This window comes from Rattus norvegicus, chromosome 10, assembly GCF_021556685.1.
Source record: "Rattus norvegicus strain SHRSP/BbbUtx chromosome 10, alternate assembly SHRSP_T2T, whole genome shotgun sequence".
In the NCBI taxonomy this organism is placed as follows: Eukaryota; Metazoa; Chordata; class Mammalia; order Rodentia; family Muridae; genus Rattus; species Rattus norvegicus.
The window spans coordinates 42,201,825-42,223,358 of record NC_141543.1 but is presented as its reverse complement, the minus strand read 5'-3'; the positions used below and the strand labels follow the sequence as shown (position 1 = coordinate 42,223,358).

Genomic DNA, 21,534 nt, shown 5'->3' with positions numbered 1-21,534 from the left:
GAAGGCAGGCCCTGGGAAATTATCTTGATTGTATTAAAAAAACAAAAAGGAGGAGGAAGAGGGGGAGGGAGACGGGAATATTTGAGTAAATAACTGGTTTTTTTGAGACAAGGTTTCTCTGTGTAGCTCTGGGTGTCCTGCAACTCCCTCTGTAGACCAGGCTGGCCTTGAACTCACAGAGATCTGCCTGCCTCTGCCTCCCAAGAACTGGGATTGGAGGTTGTGCGCCACCACTGCTTGGCCTCCAACAGTTTCAAAGGCTTCTACCTCAACTTTAACACTAAAAGTCCTTGTGCGTAACTTAGAGCAGATGTGCACCTTGCTCTTCATGTGGGTCCAGTAACAACTGGAACAGGAGCTGCCTCTGACTCCGCCCTCCCACCCAACTCCCGTTGGATTTCCTTCCTCCAGCTGGACCGCCTGGTTGAGCCTCAGTGGAGGAGGATGCACTTAGCTCTCTGTGACTTCAAGTCCCAGGGTTGGGTGGTACCGATGGGGGCTTTCCCTTCTCCGAGGAGAAGAGTGTTGGGGGGGCACTGCAATCAGGATGTAAAGCAAATAAATTAATGGGAAATAAAAAGTAGAATTTCAGGAACTTTGGGAACTGATGGGGAGATACTGCACTGCTTTCTGGTGTCTCTGGCCTCTCAGGTGTGGAATATGAAAAACTCCTGGGACATCCCTCTTCCTAAATCATCTCTTTGTGTTCATGATAATGGAATCTGTTAATGAGAGATATACTGAAGTTTTTCTTAGGAAAAACAAAGTCCTTGAATAGAAGTGCAACTTTGAGTTCTGGAAGGCAGCTTTAGAAAGCTGTGGTGCTGTAGCTGGAGAGTTAATTCAGTAGCGTATACCCTGTACTACTTTTCTTAGCACCAACAATTAACATGTGGCATTGAGTCCCTGCAAAGAAAATACTATTGGGTTGGGGATTTAGCTCAGTGGTAGAGCGCTTGCCTAGCAAGCGGAAGGCCCTGGGTTCGGTCCCCAGCTCCGAAAAAAAGAAAAAAGAAAAAAGAAAAAAAAATACTATCACCAAAACAGAATTTTCTACCTCCTTTATCAGCACAGGCATCCATCTGCCATCACCTGTCTAGACAAGAGCCTTCCTCCTTCATGTTCACTCACTAAGCGTGAACTCATAGCATGAACTCATCTGCAGTGGCTACTTAGACATATGGCAGAGGATGGCAGTAATACCTACCTACTTTTAAAACAATCTTGTGGAGCAAATCCAAATCGGAACTGCTAGGAAGGTAGGGATTGCCAGTGGCCATTTCAATGATCATACAGCCCAAAGCCCAGATATCCACTGGTCTGGAAAAAAAGCAAACAAACAAAAACCCAAGTTAAATTAGTTGGTCAGGCACAAGTCTGTATGGTAAGCAGTCTAAAAACATTCTGGTTAAGATCAAAGCTAAAGAGCAAGGCTGGTCGCAAACAGAAGCGGGGAGAGGAGAAACTAAGGGCAGATAGGTGAACAGATCAAAGTGTATACATGCAAGAAAATGCCCCAATATATGTGTTATTCAATTAACACCCCCCTCCCAAAGCAGGAAAGCCACAAGCACCAGCTAAACAGAAACAGGTGGTCTCTGTGTGTTTTTGAGAGGTCAGCTCAGTCTGCATATTGACTTCTAGGCCAGTCACAACTAAACAGTGAGACAATTTCAAAACCAGGGGTCTGGGAGAGATAATGTTTAAGAGATATTATTACAAATTTTCACTGTAGGATATTTGCTAATTGTGAGACCATGCTCCTTGATGAGCCATCTAGAACAGTACAATTTTTAAAATTATTGCTTTCAGTCACCTTATAAAGAAGGTGTCACTTTTCCCAACAAACAGGAAACTTGGTAGATCCTATTCTTTTCTTTCTCTTACTTTATTTTGTATTATTTATTTTACATGTAAGTACCCTGTCACTCTCTTCAGACACACCAGAAGAGGGCATCAGAGCTCATTACAGATGGTTGTGAGCCACCATGTGGTTGCTGGGAATTGAACTCAGGACCTCTGGAAGAGCAGTCAGTGCTCTTAACCACTGAGCCATCTCTCAGGCCTCAGTAGACCCTATTTCAACACAGAATTATAGTAAATTATTCCAGAGTCTTTGGAGAGGCTGACAAGATGGCTCAGCAGGTAAAGGTACCTGCCACTGAGTCTGACGACCTGAGTTGGGTCTCAGGGACCCACATAGTTGGAAAGAACTGATTTCTCTAACTTCCACACTCATGCCACAAGCCCCACACATAAATAAATAAATAAATATAAAATCGTTTAATCTTTGTAGAACATAGGCGCAGAACAACAAAGAGAGGTCAGCACAGATTAAAGCCAGCATGGATACAGTGTAAGGACATGAGCATCGGCCTCCAGCAGCTGCAGCCGTTAAACCCGAGGGTGTGAGCACAGACACAGAGCAGTAGCACAGGTGCCCACGGGGGCTTCTAGTACCTTTAAAGGTGTCCCTTTTCACTGACGGGACCCAGACCAGAGGGCAGAGTGTCAACATTGCAGAGAGAAGGACACACCAGGATAAGCCTGGAGGTTCTCAGAGTATACATACTTTCCATAGGTGGTGTCTTTCAACACCAGCTCTGGAGCTCTGTACCAGCGGGTGGCCACGTAGTCTGTGTAAACGTCTCCAGGAGCTGCTAGTGTCCGCGCAAACCCAAAATCGCAGAGCTTTGTAATTCCTGACTGGGAGACTAAAATATTCTCAGGCTTTATATCTCGGTGGATAATCTTTAAAAAACCAAAACAAAAGAAAATTTGGTATGTTAAGGTTGGGTTTCATTTTCACACTATCAAAAACTATTCAGAGAAAAATGGAGCTCACAGCTGACAGTGAAGGTATTTCCTAAGCACAGGTGACATATTCTCCACCCATCACTTCAAAGTCAAATGAAGCCAGAACAGACACAGTGTAACACTGAAAGGGGAATCATTCTGAGATCAAATGGATCTACTGACCCAGTTGGTATCCACTGCCTCCACAGCCAACCCTCTGGGAGAATACTGTAGACTAACTGTCCCCTGCTTCCCATGCTGGGATAAACTGCCCACCTTACTGATTTCTTAGTGTGAGGATATGACCACATCCTCCATTCTGCAGTCCTGAGACTGCACAATCTTCTTTGCTTAGTGGTTCCTTTCTCTGACCCCTTAAATGTATGATTCTCAAATACCATGCTCCTCCCCATCCTCCCCACCTCCTCTGATCTTCTCTCTCTCTCTCTCTCTCTCTCTCTCTCTCTCTCTCTTTCTCTCTTTCTCTCTGGTTTGTTTGTTTTTTGAGACAGGGTCTCATGTAGTCCAGGCTAGCTTTCAACTCTCTATATAGGCAAGGATAAGCTTACAGTGCTAGTCTTATGGGATCACAGGCATACCATCCACCTCAGCTCTGTTCCTCTGTCTCTCTCCATGACATTTTATCACTTGGTTCTGGAAACCACAAACTCATGCATTTCTTCCCTCCCACTAACTGCTCCATTTCAGTCTCAGCACCTCTTCTTTTAAGATATTTTTAAAAAGAATATGAAAGTTTTTTGTTTGATTAGTTGTGGGTTCTTTGGTTTTTGTTTTGTTTCAGACAAGGTTTCTCTATATAGCCCTGGCTGTTCTGGAACTCACTATGTAGACCAGGCTGGCCTTGAACTCACAGAGATCTGCCTCTGCCTCCTGAGTAGTGAGATTAAAGGCTCATACCACCACTAGGTGGCTAAAAAATTTTTTAATTGACACAAATTCTATATATAATTATTAATTGTACACATTTCATTAAATGTTTTTATTAAAATACAATGAGGTTGGGTGTGGTCACACATGGTTTTAATCTCAGCACTTGGGAGACTGAGACAGGAGAATGGCTGTGAGTTTGAGGCCAGCCTGTTCTACATAGTGAATTCCAAGACAACCAGACAGAAAGATCCTGCCTCAACACATACACACACACACACACACACACACACACAAATAAAAACAAAAAACAAAAACCCACCAAGGAATGACTCTTACCTCTTGTCATTTTTACGAAAAGGATTTAAAATGTACTCTCAGCAATTTTAAATAACACAATAGTCACTATAGTTAAAACATTGCAAAAATAATCTTTTGAGCCAGGTGCTGGTGGTATATGTTGCAGAATATTTGATCACACTGGTGGGAAACAACCAAGTTTTAAAGTGATGTCGAATTGAATGGCAGACAAAGTGAATCAGAGAAAGATTTGACAAAACAGAACATGCTCAACTCTCAGAACAGAGTAAAAAGAGGCTACTGAAGAGAGATTAACATAGAGAGAGAAGAGAAAGCAGTCTTATTGGGAAAATTTTACTGAGACAGATTGAAGAGAAAACAAGCTTGACACAGGTGAAGACAGAATGAGGCAGAGAATGAGAAGGAGCCAGAAGATTAGAACAGATTGCCAAAGTTAGTTTGAGGCCAAGCAGAGCAAAAAGTCAAGCCAGAGAAAGAAGCCAGATTGAATCAGTCAGCTTGGAGAGGAGTTTGAGCCACAACAGCTGAGTTGAACCAGCCAGCCAGAGATCAGAAAGAACTAGAAAGGGTGAGCAACAACAAGTTTCAGAGGCTGAAAACATTCCAGGCCTGGGTTAGCAGACTGAGTAAGCAAGCCTTGGAGAGAACAATTACTTCAGGTGAATAGAAGTTAACCATTACAGATATACATCTTTAATCTCTGCCTGGGAGGCAGAGGTAGAACTCATCTCTATGAGTTTGAAGCCAGCCTAGTCCATGGAGTTCCAGGACAGAAAGGCTACACAGAAACCCTGTTTCAAAAAACCAAAAATAGATGAATTAATGAATTAAGTAAAAGATAAATAATAAACAAAAAAAATCTTTTAAATTTACTCCTAATCTGATATTGGGTATCTTTGACAGAAATTTTCTACCCCCCTCCTTTTTTATAGTTTTATATGTGACATCATATCCTCAACTTACCCACATTGTCACAGATGATAATACGCCTCTTGTCAAGCCTCAGTTTTGTATATACATCAAATTTTCTCTTTTCACTGTATTCTCTGCACCCATTCATCTACCGTTGGATACATAGATTAACGCAGTGCTTTGCCAGTTAGTAACGCTGTGCTGTACTAACTGCTGCAGTGAATGTAAGCTTGACGGTGTCTCAGACTAGCTGATTTTGTTTCCTTTTGGCACATGCCCAGTAGGGAGACCGATGGATCACCCACAAGTTCCAGCTTTATGTCACTGAGGACTCTGCATACTGCTGCCCAAAAAGCTCATGTAATTCACACTCCCACCAGCAGCTGACAAAGGTTTCCTTTGCGCTACAGTCTAAGTCCTAGCTTTCAAACAGCCACTCAAGCAGTGACTTTCATTGTTGTTTTTAATTTAAATTTCTTTGATGGCAGACATTGAGCATTCTTTCATATACCTCTCTACTTTCATTCATACATATGGTCTACTTTTTAAAAATACTATTTCCTTTGCTCATTTTTAACCACACCGTTTGCTTACTGTTGAGTGTTTTGAGTTCTTTCTTGGTTTTCAATTTTCTCCCACTCTGTAAAGCTGTTTCTTTTTTAAAGGTCATCCTACCTGAAATATGCTGCCCATTTCCCCTTGGCTATGCAGAAGCTTTTTAGCTTGGTCTCATCTTGGTTTTGGGTTCATTTCACATACAAACCAAAGAGCCAACTGACCACACCCTTGTGACCAAACACTTGTCCACCAGGGCCATGGGAGCTGCTTCTCTGTTTTAGTTTAGTCTTTCGTCTCTCTTGAATTGACTTTTGAGTGTGGTTCATGGACTTTAGAAGCTTTGGCCTGTCACTGTCACATTGACACTCCATTAAAAATGGAATTTTATTATTACTTATTTGCATTATTAGTATTTCTCAGCAGTATTTACACCCTTTGTCAGGTTTTTCTTAGGTCATATAATATTTTGATGTTATAAATGACATTTTATTTTACTTTAGGCAGGGTTTCAAATATTCCATCCACTATGTAGCTAAAATTAATGCTGAATTTCTGATTCTCCTGCCTCTACCTCCCAAGTGCGGGATTCCAGGGGTGAGCCGCCACATTCAATTTGATGTGGTGCTGGGGATCAACCCAGAGCTACATGCAAGCACTCTACCAATTAAACCACAGTACTAGCCCATAAATTGTATCTAAAAATTCTAATTTCTGATTATTTGTTGTTAATGTATAGAAAAACAATAGATTTAGGGATGTTCATCTTGTATCCTACAATTAGAAAATTTTGCTGTGGGAATTTTCTATGTAAATGAACAAGTTATCTGTGAATAAAGACAGTGTACTTCTCCTATCTCAAAACTGATACCACGCCATTACTACAATAACGACAATAAAAGCGATGGTGACAGGGTTGGGCATGCACCTCAGTGGTACAGCCCTTACTGAACATGCACAAAACCCTGGGTCTCATCTCTAGCATAAAACAAAAAACAATCCTGTATCTTTGGAAAACAGCTCTTAAGTCCCTTTAAAAACAGCAGCAAATACCAAAGTAGCTAGAACAGAGCTTTGCCAGCAGTGTTCCCAAAGCCAGAACTGGAACTAAAGTAACACCCGCCAGCCAGCGCACGACAAAGGGGCACTCAGCATTCAAACAGCACTTACTTACTGGCTGTCCCACTCTGAGAGACAGGCACAGAGACAGAAAACTGATTTCTATAATTGCCACATTATTTTAAATGTCCCATTTTCAACAAAAACTTAGGGGCAAAAAAGGGGGGGGGCTCCAAATCAGGAAACAGAGCATCCAGTACCTCAGTATGGATGTTCCCGAGAAGCTGGATGACCTTTACATCATCTTGTTTACTCCCTTTTTGTTAGCATATAGTACTAGTGTAAAAAGAGGGAGTCTCATTATGACACTCTTTTGTTTTCTGAGACAGGGTCTCACTTTGGAGTGCTAGCTGTCCTGAAACTCACTATACAGACCAGGCTGAGGTCTGCTTGCTCTGCCCCCCAAGTCCAGGAGTTAAAGGTGAGCACCATCACCTAGGGCCCATGGCATTCTGTGTGTGGACGTGCGAGAGGAGCTGAGAAGTCATTAGGAGTCGTATCAGTACTCAGTTCAAGTACAGCTGCCCAGAGCCACCTTCTCCTTTTAAACTGTTTATGCACTTTGTGTGCGCTCTGGAAAAACATACAGGGCAACTGTGCAATCATGTCTCCTCCTTCCTGCTCCCTGAAGCTGGTAAATGACACTCTCTGAAGTTCCCTGCTCAGGATGACTTGCACCTTACAGTGTCTGCCTGTGTGCATGTCACTTGTCTAATGAAGCCCTAGCTGGAGTTCAAAACCAAGTGACTTTAGCTATACCTCATTTGCAAAGAGTCTACTGTTTTACTGGCTCACTCCGTGCATTATACTTCTGGGGTGTGTGTGTGTGTATGTGTGTGTGTGTGTGTGTGTGTGTGTGTGTGTGTGTGTGTGTGTGTTGGGGTGTCACCTTCCATCTATGGCCTACATGGTATTTTTAAGTGAATGAGGTACAGTCTTGTCATTTTGCAGATAAGACAGGGAAGCTTAAGAAGGTTAAATCTTGGGGTTGGGGATTTAGCTCAGTGGTAGAGCGCTTGCCTAGGAAGCGCAAGGCCCTGGGTTCGGTCCCCAGCTCCGGAAAAAAAAAAAAAAAAAAGAAGGTTAAATCTTGCCAAGCAATACAGCACATGCCTTTAGTCCCTGCACTTGGGTGGCAAAGATAGGCAGATCTCTGTGAATTCTAGGACAGTCCGAATGTGAGTGTGTGAGAGACACTGTCTCATACAGAATCATAGGGCTGTCAGCTCTGGTTCCACAAATCTTGTGAATTCTCAGAGATAACTTGCAGTGAAAACACAGTTGGTCTAATTTCAAAGACTGCACATGCTGTTTTTGAGAGAGGATCTTGTCATGTAGCCCTGGCTGGCCTGACTTTGCAGTGATCCTCCTGCATTAGCCTGCTGAATGCAGATGTGTACTACATGCCCAGCTGAATATGATCCTGATGATCTCACAACTCCCTTCTCTTGGATCTAGCTGGCAAAGGCATTACTGCATAAACTCCAACTGCTATCAAAATACCTTTGGAAGCTAGGAGCTATTATTAGAAAGTCAAAGCAAACAGGTTGTGGCGCATGCCTTTAATCCCAGCACTCAGGAGGCAGAGGCAGGTGGATCTCTGAGTTTGAGGCCAGCATGGTCTACAGGGTGAGTCCAGGACAACTGAGCAACCCTCTCTGGAAAAAATCAAAATAAATAATTATAAAAATAAAAGAAAGGAAGAAACAAAGAAGTTCAAACCTATCTGAGAAATCCTGGGGCATACACTCATACTGGCATCAACTAGTTAACAAAATGTCTCTGGAATGCAACCAGGGCACTCACGGTGTGACCCCAGGACTCTGAAGGCTAGACAGAGAGAGCTGGAGCCCAAGGCTAGCCTGAGATACATAATGTAGTTGGGATTAACTCCGGATACCCACTGAGAACCTTGTCTCAATACATACACACACACACACACACACACACAGTTATACACCTAAACCACAGCACTCAGGAGGGAGGGAATTGGATCTCTGAATTAAAGGCCAGCCTGACCTCGAGTTTCAGCACAGCCAGGGTTACACAGAGAAACTGTCTCAAAAAACAAAAATAAATAATAAAACAAAACTAGTTTTGAGGATTTTACAACTTTTTTCTGAATATATAATTTATTGCTATTTCCCAATTATATGTAGTTTTCCAGAGAGTATAGCCATCTGGAAAAGTATCACAAAAACAAACAAACAAACAAAAACCAAAAAAACTACTGAGCTAGACTGGCTTGGTAGGGTATGGCTTTAATTCTTACGTTCCAGAGCAGAGCCAGGAGAAACTCTGAGTTCAAGGCCAGCCTGGTCTACACAGCAGGTTTTAGAAGAGCCGTAGATAGATAGAGGGACTACCGTCTTAAAAAACAAGACAAAAACTACAAAGCTACATTAGTACTTAAATACCACTGAAGTCAGTTCTAAGAATCAGAAGTTTGGCTTTTCCGCCGGGGCAGCCATCTTCCAGTAACTCACCAAAATGACGAACACAAAAGGAAAGAGGAGGGGTACTCGGTATATGTTCTCTAGACCTTTTAGGAAACATGGAGTCGTTCCTTTGGCCACATACATGCGAATCTACAAGAAGGGTGATATTGTAGACATCAAGGGAATGGGCACTGTTCAAAAAGGAATGCCCCATAAGTGTTACCATGGCAAAACCGGAAGAGTCTACAATGTCACCCAGCATGCTGTGGGCATCATTGTAAACAAGCAAGTTAAAGGCAAGATTCTGGCCAAGCGGATCAATGTGCGGATTGAGCACATCAAGCACTCGAAGAGCAGAGACAGCTTCCTGAAGCGGGTGAAGGAGAACGATCAGAAGAAAAAGGAAGCCAAAGAGAAGGGCACCTGGGTTCAGCTGAAGCGCCAGCCTGCGCCACCCAGAGAAGCGCACTTTGTGAGGACTAACGGGAAGGAGCCCGAGCTGCTGGAGCCCATTCCATATGAATTCATGGCCTAATGTACGCAGAGGAAATAAAGGACCTGGACTAAGTCTTCAAAAAAAAAAAAAAAAAAAGCATCAGAAGTTTGGTGCTTTCCTCCTTGACTTTTTTCAGGTTGAGTGATAAACACTTTGCTCTGCCTTCTGCCCTTAAAGGCATCCACCAACTTGCCTAACACCCACCTCCTGACTCTAGGTCTCTCTTCATTTAAGGATGCTTCCATGAAAGCCCAGCTCCGACTCTCAACCTTGTCATGCATTTTCTCAGAGATGGCCATTAGTTTACCGGCAATTCCTTTAGATCAGATCACTGGTACCACTTTCAGTATCTGCCAGTGGTTGGATATGAAGAGTCCTGTAAAGAAGGCTCACTGAAGGGTACACCCACACCGCTGCTGGTGTCGGAGGCGGCTAGGGGAAGTGGGGCACATTGAGGGAATATACCCTGTCTGGGATCCTTTTTCTGTTGTCTACCATGAGGCAAACACACTGTCCTGTGCTCCTGCAGCCATGATGCTCCAAGAGCATTATGGGCCGAAACCTCTAAAACCACAAGACAAAACAAATAATTCTCCCTTTTAAAGTTATTCTCTCAATATTCTGGTCACAGCGAATGTGAAACTAACCACACCTCAGACTCAATCTACCTTGTAATTACAATTACTAAGTACACAATCAAGGCTTCTGGGGTTCTGCAAATAAACCGAGAGGCAATACCCTCTCCCCCCTCCTCATTTTAAGGATGTCTCTTATTATTATACAGAGAAAAATGTTAACAGCCTTCATAAAAATAGGACTTAGGGAATGGCACTTGAGACGCCCTGGGCCCGGCTGGGCTCCCGTGGAAGCACTTACGTTGTTGTTGTGCAGATACTCGATCGCTCGGAGGATCTGGAACAGGTACTTTCTTAGTCGCTTACTCTCTAATCCGTGACAATAATGCTGTAACTCATCTAAGACCGTGTGGTCAATAAACTCAAATACCAAATGGATTTTCTTTTTTTGTCTAAAAACTTCAATCAGATTGACCAGGTTTTCATGACGAAATTGCTATTGACAAAAGAAACAAGAATTTTTAAATAAGATTGTTTCAAATAGTAATTCATAGTAAACACCTATAGAATTTTGAAATGAAACACAGTTTCAGTTTTCTTTCCACACAATGTCTCAACTGATTTGGCACAATCTTTTTTTTTTTTTTGTTCTTTTTTTCGGAGCTGGGGACCGAACCCAGGGCCTTGCGCTTCCTAGGTAAGCGCTCTACCACTGAGCTAAATCCCCAGCCCCAAAGAATGGCACATTCTTAATGTGTGAAACTTACTGTAAGTGTAATTTCTTGCTCTCTGTAGAAAAAGGTGAGATTGCTTATTAATTTAGAAATAGTGTGCCACAATGCAATGAGAAATGTCTCGCTATCTTTTTGTTTGTACTTAATGCATGACATTTAAAAAGACTTTATGAGTTGGGCATGGTGGCATGGGCTTTTAATCCCGGCCCTTGAGAGGCAGAGGGAGGCCAATCTTCATGAGTTCAGTGCCAACCTGGTCAACATAGGGATTTCCAGGCTAGGCAGAGCTACACTGTGAGACCCAGTCTCAAACAAAACAAAAACTGATAATGAAGTGCACCTTGTTTCATGTTGGTTATTTTGATTTTAGAGATGATTTTTAGAGATGAGGGCTTGCTATGGGGAGACCACCTAACTCAGGATTGGCAACCTTTCTGTCCCAGCCTCTGAGTGCTGGGATTCCAAATGTGAGCCATATGAGCCACCACCTTCAACGTGGGCTGCTTTGTTTTCTGGAAACTGAACCTGGGATCTTCTCACATGCTAGCTGGGCTGTACCTGGCCACTAAGGTGTCCTCGTGTTTTCACACGAACATGGCCTTTCACATTCTTTATGTCTGAGTATTGGTCTGCATGTATGTATGCACACCGTGTATGTCTGGAGCCTCCAGAGATCAGAAGAGGGTGATGTTAGATCTCCTGGAACTGGATTCAAGGATGGTTGTGAACCACCATGTGGGTGCTGAGAGCCAAACCTGGAACTTCTACAAGAACGAAGGCTCTTAACCACTGAGCCATCTCTCCGGCCCAAGCCTGGCCTCCAACATCATTAAGATGTGCTATATTTTTACACAACTTATTCTCTTAATTTTGGTCTTAAACTCAGGTTAAACCATAAGTTCTAGGGGTCATTTATGAATCTACTTGATAAAGAGTATAAAATGTTTAAAATACCTGCAAACACGAGAAATGACATAAATATACAAGTATTTATGGTATTTTTATTGTTTGTCCTACAGTTCTACTAAACAACAAAACACCCTTTGTTTAAGCTACTTGGGAAGCTGAAACAGGAAGATGAATCTGAGGCCAGCCTGGGCAACACAGTGAGACACTTACTTAATACAATCGAAATTTTATTTTAAAAACAACAAAAAAATCCTTTTGGTACTGGTAGGAACATGGGTCAAAAAATAATTTTAAGGAATTGGGAGGATGGCTTAGTGGAAACAGTGCTTGCAACCACAGGTAAGCCAGTCATGGCAGTGGGCACCTGTAACTAGCGCTGAATAGGGTGGGGATGGGAAGATGGAAGGGGGCTCATTGCTCAGCCGGTCTAGCTTAGTCAGCGAGCTCCGTGTTAGTAAGAGATTCTGTTCCAAAAACAGTAAGATGGGGTAAGAAGAGTATGGCCCTCTGACCTCCAGGTACACAGTATGCCTAAACATATACACATATATTCCACATTAACATATACAGAAATAAATGCTTTTAAATTTTAATTTTAAAATGTCAAAAATTGCTATGTATCAGCATAACAAATGAAACTTAACATTTATGTAGTTTATTCTATTTTTTCAATCTAGTATCCTTACTACAATCAATCCTGAAATATTTAATCATTTTTAAAATTAAAAATACTAACTTGGATAAAAGTGAGCGTATTTTTAGTATTATTTTCACTAGCAAACTGTAATGTTTTTATATTGCTTTAACTCCAGTGGCACAATGTCAAGTTTTCTACTTTCTTGTGACTAACAGAGACTAAAATCCTTGAAACATGACTAGTAGAAAACTGTGCCAAAATACGATGCCAGATTCCTTCCTCCTTTTTGCTCTCAGTTTCCATGTTTAGCAAGGAGCCCCAGTGTGACGCTCAGCACTGAAATCCTGACAGCAGAGGAGACAGTGGAGGGTGACTTGGGAACACCACAGGAATGGTCTGCCGAGGGAAAACTGTTAGCTTCCGGTCTGCTCTGCGTGTACGTCTGTGCGTGTGCATGCACTGTTGAGGCTGAAGTTGCAAGTGGTCGTGAGCTACCATATGGGTGCTGGGAATCGAATCCAGTCTTCTGCAAGGACAAGTGTTCCTAACACACAAGCCACATCTCCAGACCTTAGCCTTTATTTTAAAAACAAAACAATTGAGTCAGGGGTGGTAGCATTTGACCCCTGAGATTGTGAGGCAGAGGCAGGCAGAGCTCTGAGTTCAAGGCAAGCCTGGTCAACAAAATGAGTTTCCAGGACAGCCAGGGATACAGAGAGAAACAGCAGAAAAGTTCATTTTTAAATCTTCATTAGATTTTTCTCTATTACTAGACAACATCCCCACAGATATATTCTAACTGCTCTATTGGTAGTTTAATGAGATTCTAAAATTTAGTTAAAATTGAGTTATTTGGGTAATTATATTAGGTTAAGAATATTAACAGACGTAAGAAATCTCTTACTAGATTATGTTACATTGAAAATAGTGGGACTCCACAGCTGAGGCAGAATGAGGAAGAGTCTGATCTAGCCTGGGCTACACGTTGAGTTTTAGGCTAACCTGGACTTCGTGTAAAGAAAAGGAAGGGCCCGGGGAGATGAAGCAGATGTCAGAGCCCTGGCTGCTCTTCCAGAGGACTCTGGTTCTTTTAGATTTACTGACTATTTTATGTGTAAAATTCACTATTTTGCTTGCATCTATGTCCATACACCAGGTTCATGTCTGATGCCCAGGGAGGTCAGAAGAAGAAATCAGATTCTTGCATATGGGTTCTAGGAATCGGATCCAGGTCCTCTCAAAGAACAGCAAATGCTCTAACTCTGAGTCAGCTCACTAGTCCCTCGGGCTCTGTTTGGTCTAAAGCTGTAGGCTCACAGCCATCTGCAACTCCAGTTCCAGGGAATACGACATCCCCTTCTGTCCTTCTGTCCTTTGTGGGCACTCATGAATATGATACCAAGACATACATGCAGGCAAAGCACCCATACACACGAAGTGAAGTTATTTTCAGTCTAGAAATGTTTTAAGGGAAGAAAGGTAGGGAGAGATGGAAAGCAGTTGGGCCTGGCCACATGGAGTCAGTGAGTGTAGTTTAAAGTGTCTTTCTAATGGTGTCACATGCCTTTACTCCCAGCACTCATGAGGCAGCTCTCTCTCTGTAAAATAGAGGTTAGTCTGTTCCACAAAGGGCTACATAGTGAGACTCTTAGAAAACAAACAACCAAAGAAAAAAAGTATCTTAAAATAATTTGCATCTACGGGACATGGTACCACACACCTTTAACCTCAGCACTCAGTGAGTCTGAGGGCAGCCAATCTACACAGCAAATTCCAAAGCATCCAGGGATACAGTTAGACCCTGACTCAAATAAGTAAGCTACTTGCGTGCATTTATAACAAAAAAAATATGTTTTCGGGTTTACCTCAGTGTCCTTGTCGCTCTTGGCTAGTTTTATGAAAATTATTACATAGGGGCTGGAGCTGCCCCTCCGCTGGTAGAACGCTGTCTAGCATGCACAAAGCACTGGGTTAGGTCCCTAGGGCCACATAAAACTGGGTGGCTGGATGGCTCAAGGGGTAAAGGCACTTGCTGTCAAGTGTGACAGCCTGAGTTCAACCCTTGAGAGCCTTCCAATTTTTGCAAGTTACCCTGTGCTGTTGATGTGTATGAACGCACACAATAAATGCAATTTAAAAATTAAAGCAAAGCAGACGTGGAGCTGCATGTAATCTCAGTTCAAGAGAGGTGGAGGCGGGATGCTCAGAAGTTTACCTAGACTCCAGTCTCATGGTAAGAAACCTTAATGCACCTAGATTCCAGTGACTAGAAAATTTGTATTTGAGGCTTTTTTCCCCTCAGTTTCAGTTTCTAGCTAGGACTCTTCCTAGACTACTAATTATCTCCTAATTTTATTTTTCACTTAAGGAGCACCAATTGCCTAATAGTGTTGTTTCATTTCATCAGGCAGGGACTGGTGTCTCTTGTAGTACAAAATTATAATTAGCTCTTAATTTTTCCTTCATACAGTCCAGTATAGAGCAGTTCTGTCTACAGGTACTAGCACAGTATTCTGGTTAGAAGCAACTTGAAGGGGTTGAGGATTTAGCTCAGTGGTAGAGCGCTTGCCTGGGTTTGGTCCCCAGCTCCAAAAAAAAAAAAAAAAAGAAAAGAAAAAAAAAAGAAGGTAGAAGCAACTTAATTTCTATCATCTAATACAGATAAAAAGAAGAAAAACACTTCTTTTGTACCAGATAAAGACAGCAGGAATAGCTGTGATCTTCATCATACATAGAAAATGTAGACTTCGGCCTCGAGGTAAGAAACTAATGCACTAGACTGTATTTGATTCCCCCCCCCACCTTAGTTTGCCTCTAGCGGAGGACGCTCCACAGAACGGTTCACATTCTTTTTTCCCTCCTCAGCTCTTTGGCTTAGACTAGCACACCTGCAATGCCTTGAGCCCCCGATTCTGTTGCTGTTTGTAAGAGCCTAAAGCCTTCAGTTACATATCCCTGTCACCTCCAAGTCACAATTCAAAAACGGAACTAATTCTCAACCTCTCTTCCGACTCACGTGAGCTGTAGTGTTCTCTGGACTCCAGGGCATCTCTGACTCCTTCTCTGTTCCTCTACACTCTGCTATGTGATCTGCAGTGTATCACTTTAACTTTGTGTCTGTTTATACTGCTGAATTCTAAAAAAGGCATTCCTGATATTAGCAGCAATACTGGAGCCCTTAGGTTTCAGTCTAATACATTCTACAGACCACTGCTTAATTAAAATATCAATTAAAATTTTCACTCTCCATCTCTCTCTCTCTCTTTTTTTAAAGATGTATTTAATGTATAAGACTACACTGAAGCTGTCTTCAGATACACCAGCAGAGAGCATCGGATCTTATTACAGATGGTTGTGAGCCACCATGTGGTTGCTAGGAATTGAACTCAGAATCTCTGGAAGAGCAGTCAGTGCTCTTAACCACTGAGCCATCTCTCCAGAACCCTCTCTCCATCTCTTAAAAAAAAAAAAAAAAAAAAAAAAAAAAAGTCTGTGCTTTTGAGACAGGCTGTCATGTATCCCAGATGGTAACAGGATCACATACTCTCAGTTTTATACAGTACTGGCAGAAATCAAACCTTGGGCCTCAGGCATGCTTGACAAGCACTCTCCCAACCTAACATCTCAAGTTCCCAAACCAAGTTTTGACTTCTTAGCCTAAAACACTTTAAAATCTGTTTCCAAATCACTACACCAATCACATCCCTTTTTAATTCTATACAGGAAACTCATAGGCAAGCATTCTGTTCTTTTTCTTTCCATTCTTGCTCTTTCCTGCTTTAGTCTTTCTGACCTTAATGCTGTTCCCCTAACCTGGAACTCAGTATCTCCACTCATCCTACTCATTCAAGGACAAGTGCATACCCTATTTTCTGTTTAAAACAAAAACAAAAGCCAAAACAACAAAAAACTTTCCCCATCAAACAGGAATTTGTGGAATTTAATATTAACCATTAAATAAACAACAAATGAATAAAAAAAACCTGTGTGGGTATGTGATTGTGTGCACATGCCTGCAGGTGTCCCTGAAAACCAGAAGTGGGTATAGGATCCCTGGGAGATGAAGTTACAGGCAGTTGTGAACCTGCTGATGTGGGTGCTGGGAAAGACTCTAGTCTTCTACAAGAGTAGTAAGTGCTTTTAATCACAGAGCCATCTCTCTGGCCCAGCGTGAACCACTCATATTCAGAGTTATTTTAATATACCCTCCTGTGCAGTTATGCCATTAAGGAACACTTCTTTTCCAACACAGGGTTTCTCTGTCTAACAGCCTTGGTTGTCCTAGAACTCACTCTGTTGACCACACTGGCCTTGAACTCAGAGACTGAGTTCTACCTCTTGTCTCGGCCTCCCAAGTACCAGAATTAAAGGTGTGTACCACCTTCCTTCTTTCTACCATTAGCTTTTCCCACAATTCCTCGTACAAAGCAGTCATCCTTATTAAGTATTATCCTTGCATAGTTTGAGTGATTTCACAATATTAGCATAATTCTGTTATATACAAGCACACAAATCTTAAATCAATAAAAAAAAAGTACAGACTGTAGACAATGAGGGTTTCTCTATGACAGGTCTTAGTATATCTGTTAATGGAAATATTCAAACATTTTATTTTTATCCCATAACAATTTCTCTTTTGACTTACACAAATAAGGAAAAAAAAAAAAAAGATGGGTGTTTCAATGTAGGCCTGTAAATCTTAGCACTGATAAAAAATAAAGCCTGGGCTGCATAGCAAGATAGGTCCCAATGGAAAAACAATTAAAAAATATATAATAAAAGGCAAAAGAAGCAAACCTTTAGAAACTTTATTTCTCTCGTTGCAATTTTGTTGACAGATTTTTCTGGTTTCTCATAGAATATCTTAATGGCCACTATCCGCCCAGTATCCTTATGCTTGCATTTCATGACCGTTCCATAACTTCCCTCTCCTACTTTTCCAAGGGTTTCATACATCTCCATTTTCAAGCCTGGCTTCTACTTCACAGAAATAAAGAAAGAAAATGTTAAACGTTCACACTTTGAATTATACAAGCTGGATAATGCATAGAGTTAATAATCCCCTACTTTCGGATACAGGAACAAAAACTAGGAGTGACAGCTACAGCAGAGGCTGTTTGTGGGTACTCTTAAAATTGTCGGAGAAGCTCCCACTTTCAACAGAACACAGGAGGTCCTTCATTAATCTAGCATTTTATGGAGACGGGGATTGAGGGATTTAGAATACGAGGTCCCCTTTCAGAAACAATAGAAGTCAAGCTTAAAAAGTCCCACCAACAAACACTGCGGGTGCCTTGTTAGAGACCACGGTCCAACAAGCGTGGGGACCCCCACCTCAGCACTACAGTCACCCATACGTCCTGCCCTCTTCTCAAACACAGTCTGTGCAGCCCCAACCCGAGTGGCCCGTCTCGCCGCGCTGTGGACCTCGTCCTGAGAATCGCCGCCGCCTCAGCCCATCCTGTAGTCCCGCCGGCCCGGCTGCGTGGAAGTCCCAGCCGGACGCGGGACACCACACCTCCAGTCCTGGCCGACCTTGCCCGCTCCGGGCAGCCGGATGCCCTGGCAACCGGGTGGGGGCGGGACCTGAGGCGTTCGGAGCACAGTACGCAAGACTGGAAATCGCTGGGGTCCTAACCCGGAAGGGAAAGTGACACGAAGCGGAAGATAGATGCAGCAGGATGGGGGCGGGACATAGGAAGCCCGCGTGCTTGCAGGTGGTGGTGGGGATGAGGGAGAACGGGGCATTTTATAGCAGCCCTTTAGGTGTTCGCCCAGCAAGAGAGCGTTTTGTCACCTGCGTAATTACTGGTCCCTTACTTGTGCCCGGATATGAGATAACTGATCTAAGGAAGACTTATGGGGCTACAGTTTGCCAATGCTGCATAAATATTCCATACACCCAATTTCGACCACAAAGTCGACATAATCCTTAAACTGGGGACAAGATGGTTCTTGGGTAGAGGGCTTACTTAGCTCAGTGGTAAGCTACATACTCAGCATTCACTACTCCCCTGACTTATTTCTAACACCAATTCTGTACACATTTTCAGTTTTCAATTACTGTTTTCCAATTACTAGTAATCTTTTTGTCTGTTTGTTTGTTTTGAGACAAGGTCTACTATGTAGCTCCATACATAGTAGGACTCACCATGTATACCACCAGGTTGGCCTCAAATTCCCAAGAGCTCATCTGTCTGCTTAGAGTGCTGTGCAGTGCGCCACCATAACCACCAGCCCTAGCAGCCCTTTTAAAGTTTTCTCACCACGTGTGAAACGCAAAACTTTTTAGGAAAATAAGTAATTCACTGGACTCTGCCACAGACTGAATGTACAAGGGCGCCTCGGAATGTATTTAAATAACCCGCAGAACTTTTTAAAGGGCTCCATTTTTTTTTTTTTTTTTTTTTTTTTTTTAGAGATCTTGATTTAACTGTAGTGCACAACTAGTCAATGAGATGGCTCAGTAGAAAAAGGCCACGAAACCTCAATAGTTGAGTTCAATCTCTAGGACCTACATAGTGGAAAGAAAACCAACTCCTCCAAGTTGTCTTGTGACCTATACACACAAATAAATATGTGCACAAGAAATGTGCTAAGTAGTGTAAAAAAGAAACTAGTTGGGCTGGAGAGATGGCTCAGCGGTTAAGAGCACTGATTGCTCTTCCAGAGGTCCTGAGTTCAATTCCCAGCAACCACATGGTGGCTCACAACCATCTGTAAAGAGATCCGATGCCCTCTTCTGGTGTATCTGAAGACAACTACAGTGTACTTATATATAATAAATGAATAAAGCTTTAAAAAAAAAAAAAGAAACTAGTTTGCTTAAAAAAAAAGGGGGGGGGGTTGGGGATTTAGCTCAGTGGTAGAGCGCTTGCCTAGGAAGCGCAAGGCCCTGGGTTCGGTCCCCAGTTCCGAAAAAAAGAACCAAAAAAAAAAAAAAAAAAAAACAGTTGAGAAGTATTTAAAATTTTGCCACTAACTGCTAGAGCTGGGCTTTGGAGCTTGAGAATAAGGAGGATGGGTACTTGGTTTGGATTTTTCTTCATTTCTCTATAAATAAGAATGTCATAGTTAAGTCTTACAATACTGTATGTTTATTCAGTATTTGTTATGAACTAAATATATGCAAGGAGGAAAGCATGAATTAGTGAGTCCTTGCCATCACAAATTAATTCACAATCCCAGTGCTCAGAAGAGAGACAGAGCTATGTGAGATTGAGGCCAGATTGGTCTACATAGCAAGTTCCAGACCAGCCTGAGCTACACATACCCTGTTTTGACAAGTGAAATTATAGTTCTAAGACTGCAGTTGTAGGCTTCCAGCAAGCCGCCTGGCCAGGAAATTGTGTGAATTTGTTAACATTCTGACTTCTAATACTTTTGGGAAGCACATTCAATGTATCAAAACATTTCATTTTGGATAAAAACCTATCTGGTCCATTTTTAAAAGTAATAAATTGCTAGATAATCGACACAATGAGTTTTTTTTTAAAGTTTCTTAACCATTTTACTTTATATATTCCCACACACATTTGTCTTCTTTCTTGACCATGAGGAAGATTAAGATTGGTATGGCTGGGCGGGAAGAAAAAAGCCAGGCACTTGTTGCCTATCCCAGCTACTCAAAGAGGAGTTGAAGTCCATCCTAGGGGATTTAAAGAGACCTTTCTTCCCCCAAGACAAAGTCTCTCCGTGCTCTAGGTGCTGTGGAATGTGCAGGCCTCTAGGCCTCCAGTCTCCGCCTACCTAGTGCTGGAGTTGAGCCTGTGCACTGCATCCTCAGTAAAATTTTACAGGGCTACGTAAGGCCCTGGAGTTCTACTGAATACCTCAAAAAGAAGAAACGTAAAGGTAAGAATACTTAACTTTTAGCTTAGTCACATTGTGAGGACACAGCAGCGGCTAGCAATACACAGACATACCTGACAATCCTCAAGGTTACTTTTTGGCGGGGAGGGATGAGACTCTCAGGCTGCCCAGAGTGGTTAACATCTCGATTCACTGAGGCTAGCCTTACACTCCTGATCCTTTCCACTTTCGGAATGATGGGATTAGCAGGATGCACCAAGACGCTGGGTTCTCAAGGTCATTTTAAATCATGAGAATTGTTTGAAGAATGGGGGGATAAGGATAGTGGAAAAGGCTAACCCCTCCTGGTTTCAAGGAACTATGTATATAGGAAGGAGTGGAGCAGTAGATTCTCATGCTCTTTTCCCTTCTAGAGCTAAAGAATTCCGCATCTACTCCACCGTTCGGGTCCCTAGAACTAACATCAGTGCTAGAAGCTGAGATTGGGAATTCCAGGAGCTTGCGGGGCGGTGTGTCTGTGTGTGTGTGTGTGTGTGTGTGTGTGTGTGTGTGTGTGTGTGTGTGTGAAGGCTACTGAACCTGCTGAGAATCACCCCACACACACACACACACACAGAGAGAGCACTTCCGGTCCGTTTGGCCCCTCTTTGCTATTGTACAAAGCTTGTACTAAGTTACCTCAGACTCGAGATATAACTCCCACCCATGTCTGCATGATCTCTCCCCCGATCTGAATCATTTTGGTAGGTTTCTTTGACAACCAGCAGCCCATTGATATGCCCTAAAAATCACACCCACTCGTTTCTTGAGAAATACAATTGTTCCCCACCGCAGGCAAAATCACAGATTCCAATTCTAAGACTCCATAGATGGAGTCTTTAAGGCTTGGACAATCTATTCCACTCTCATTTCTGTATAGACTTTAAGTATGGAAATCCCATACAGGCTATAATTGATCCAAATGCCCTTAATCCCATCTGATTTGCACGGACCATAGTATTCAAAGCTGTTCATTACAAGGCTTTGCCACACTTTCAGTACCTGTCCCACGTGCCAGAGTTGCTAAGCCACTTGAAACAGAATTAAGTCCAGATTTTTTTGTTCCGTTTTAAAGACTCAGAACGCCAAGTGGCTTCTTCCACAATGTCTCCTTATGCAAAGTCCCAGTACTTGGGACCAAAAGAATAATGTATGACTAGAGGTGTCAACTCCTTAAACTCAAGGACCTGCTTTGTGAGACCTGAAACCAAGAGCCAGGCTAGGCCGTCACGTGACTTGTTCTGATGGCGTCACAGGCACACGTGGTTCTAGATACTTCGCTCCCTCCCCCTCAGGGGTGGAT

At 42.5% G+C, this 21,534-nt stretch overlaps 2 protein-coding genes across 52 annotated transcripts in view; one reads left to right on the top strand and one right to left on the bottom strand.

Moving 5' to 3' along the window:
• Positions 1 to 21,474, bottom strand: part of Cdkl3 (cyclin-dependent kinase-like 3) — an 85,645-nt gene extending 64,171 nt beyond the window's left edge. For 17 of the 51 annotated variants that reach the window (XR_015630949.1, XR_015630957.1, XR_015630956.1 and 14 more), the window contains exons 1-5: positions 17,715 to 17,944; positions 17,178 to 17,357; positions 10,402 to 10,596; positions 2,573 to 2,751; positions 1,208 to 1,320 (exon numbers count right to left, since the gene is read on the bottom strand). Coding sequence is in view for 18 of the 51 variants with exons in the window: in XM_087574015.1 (XP_087430141.1) it covers positions 1,208 to 1,320; positions 2,573 to 2,751; positions 10,402 to 10,596; positions 17,178 to 17,357; positions 17,715 to 17,735 (688 nt within the window). In the remaining 33 variants the exon portion in view is untranslated. Of the gene's footprint in view, positions 1 to 1,207; positions 1,321 to 2,572; positions 2,752 to 10,401; positions 10,597 to 17,177; positions 17,361 to 17,714; positions 17,945 to 21,233 lie in introns of those variants that run through there. The other 34 variants (XR_015630951.1, XR_015630962.1, XR_015630974.1 and 31 more) reach the window with 6 other exon arrangements.
• Positions 9,041 to 9,597, top strand: LOC134480789 (large ribosomal subunit protein eL21-like). The gene has a single exon (XM_087574943.1). It carries the CDS (start codon positions 9,082 to 9,084, stop codon positions 9,562 to 9,564), a length of 483 nt encoding a protein of 160 aa, XP_087431069.1. The 5' UTR covers positions 9,041 to 9,081; the 3' UTR covers positions 9,565 to 9,597.
• Positions 21,475 to 21,534: the final 60 nt, after the last annotated feature.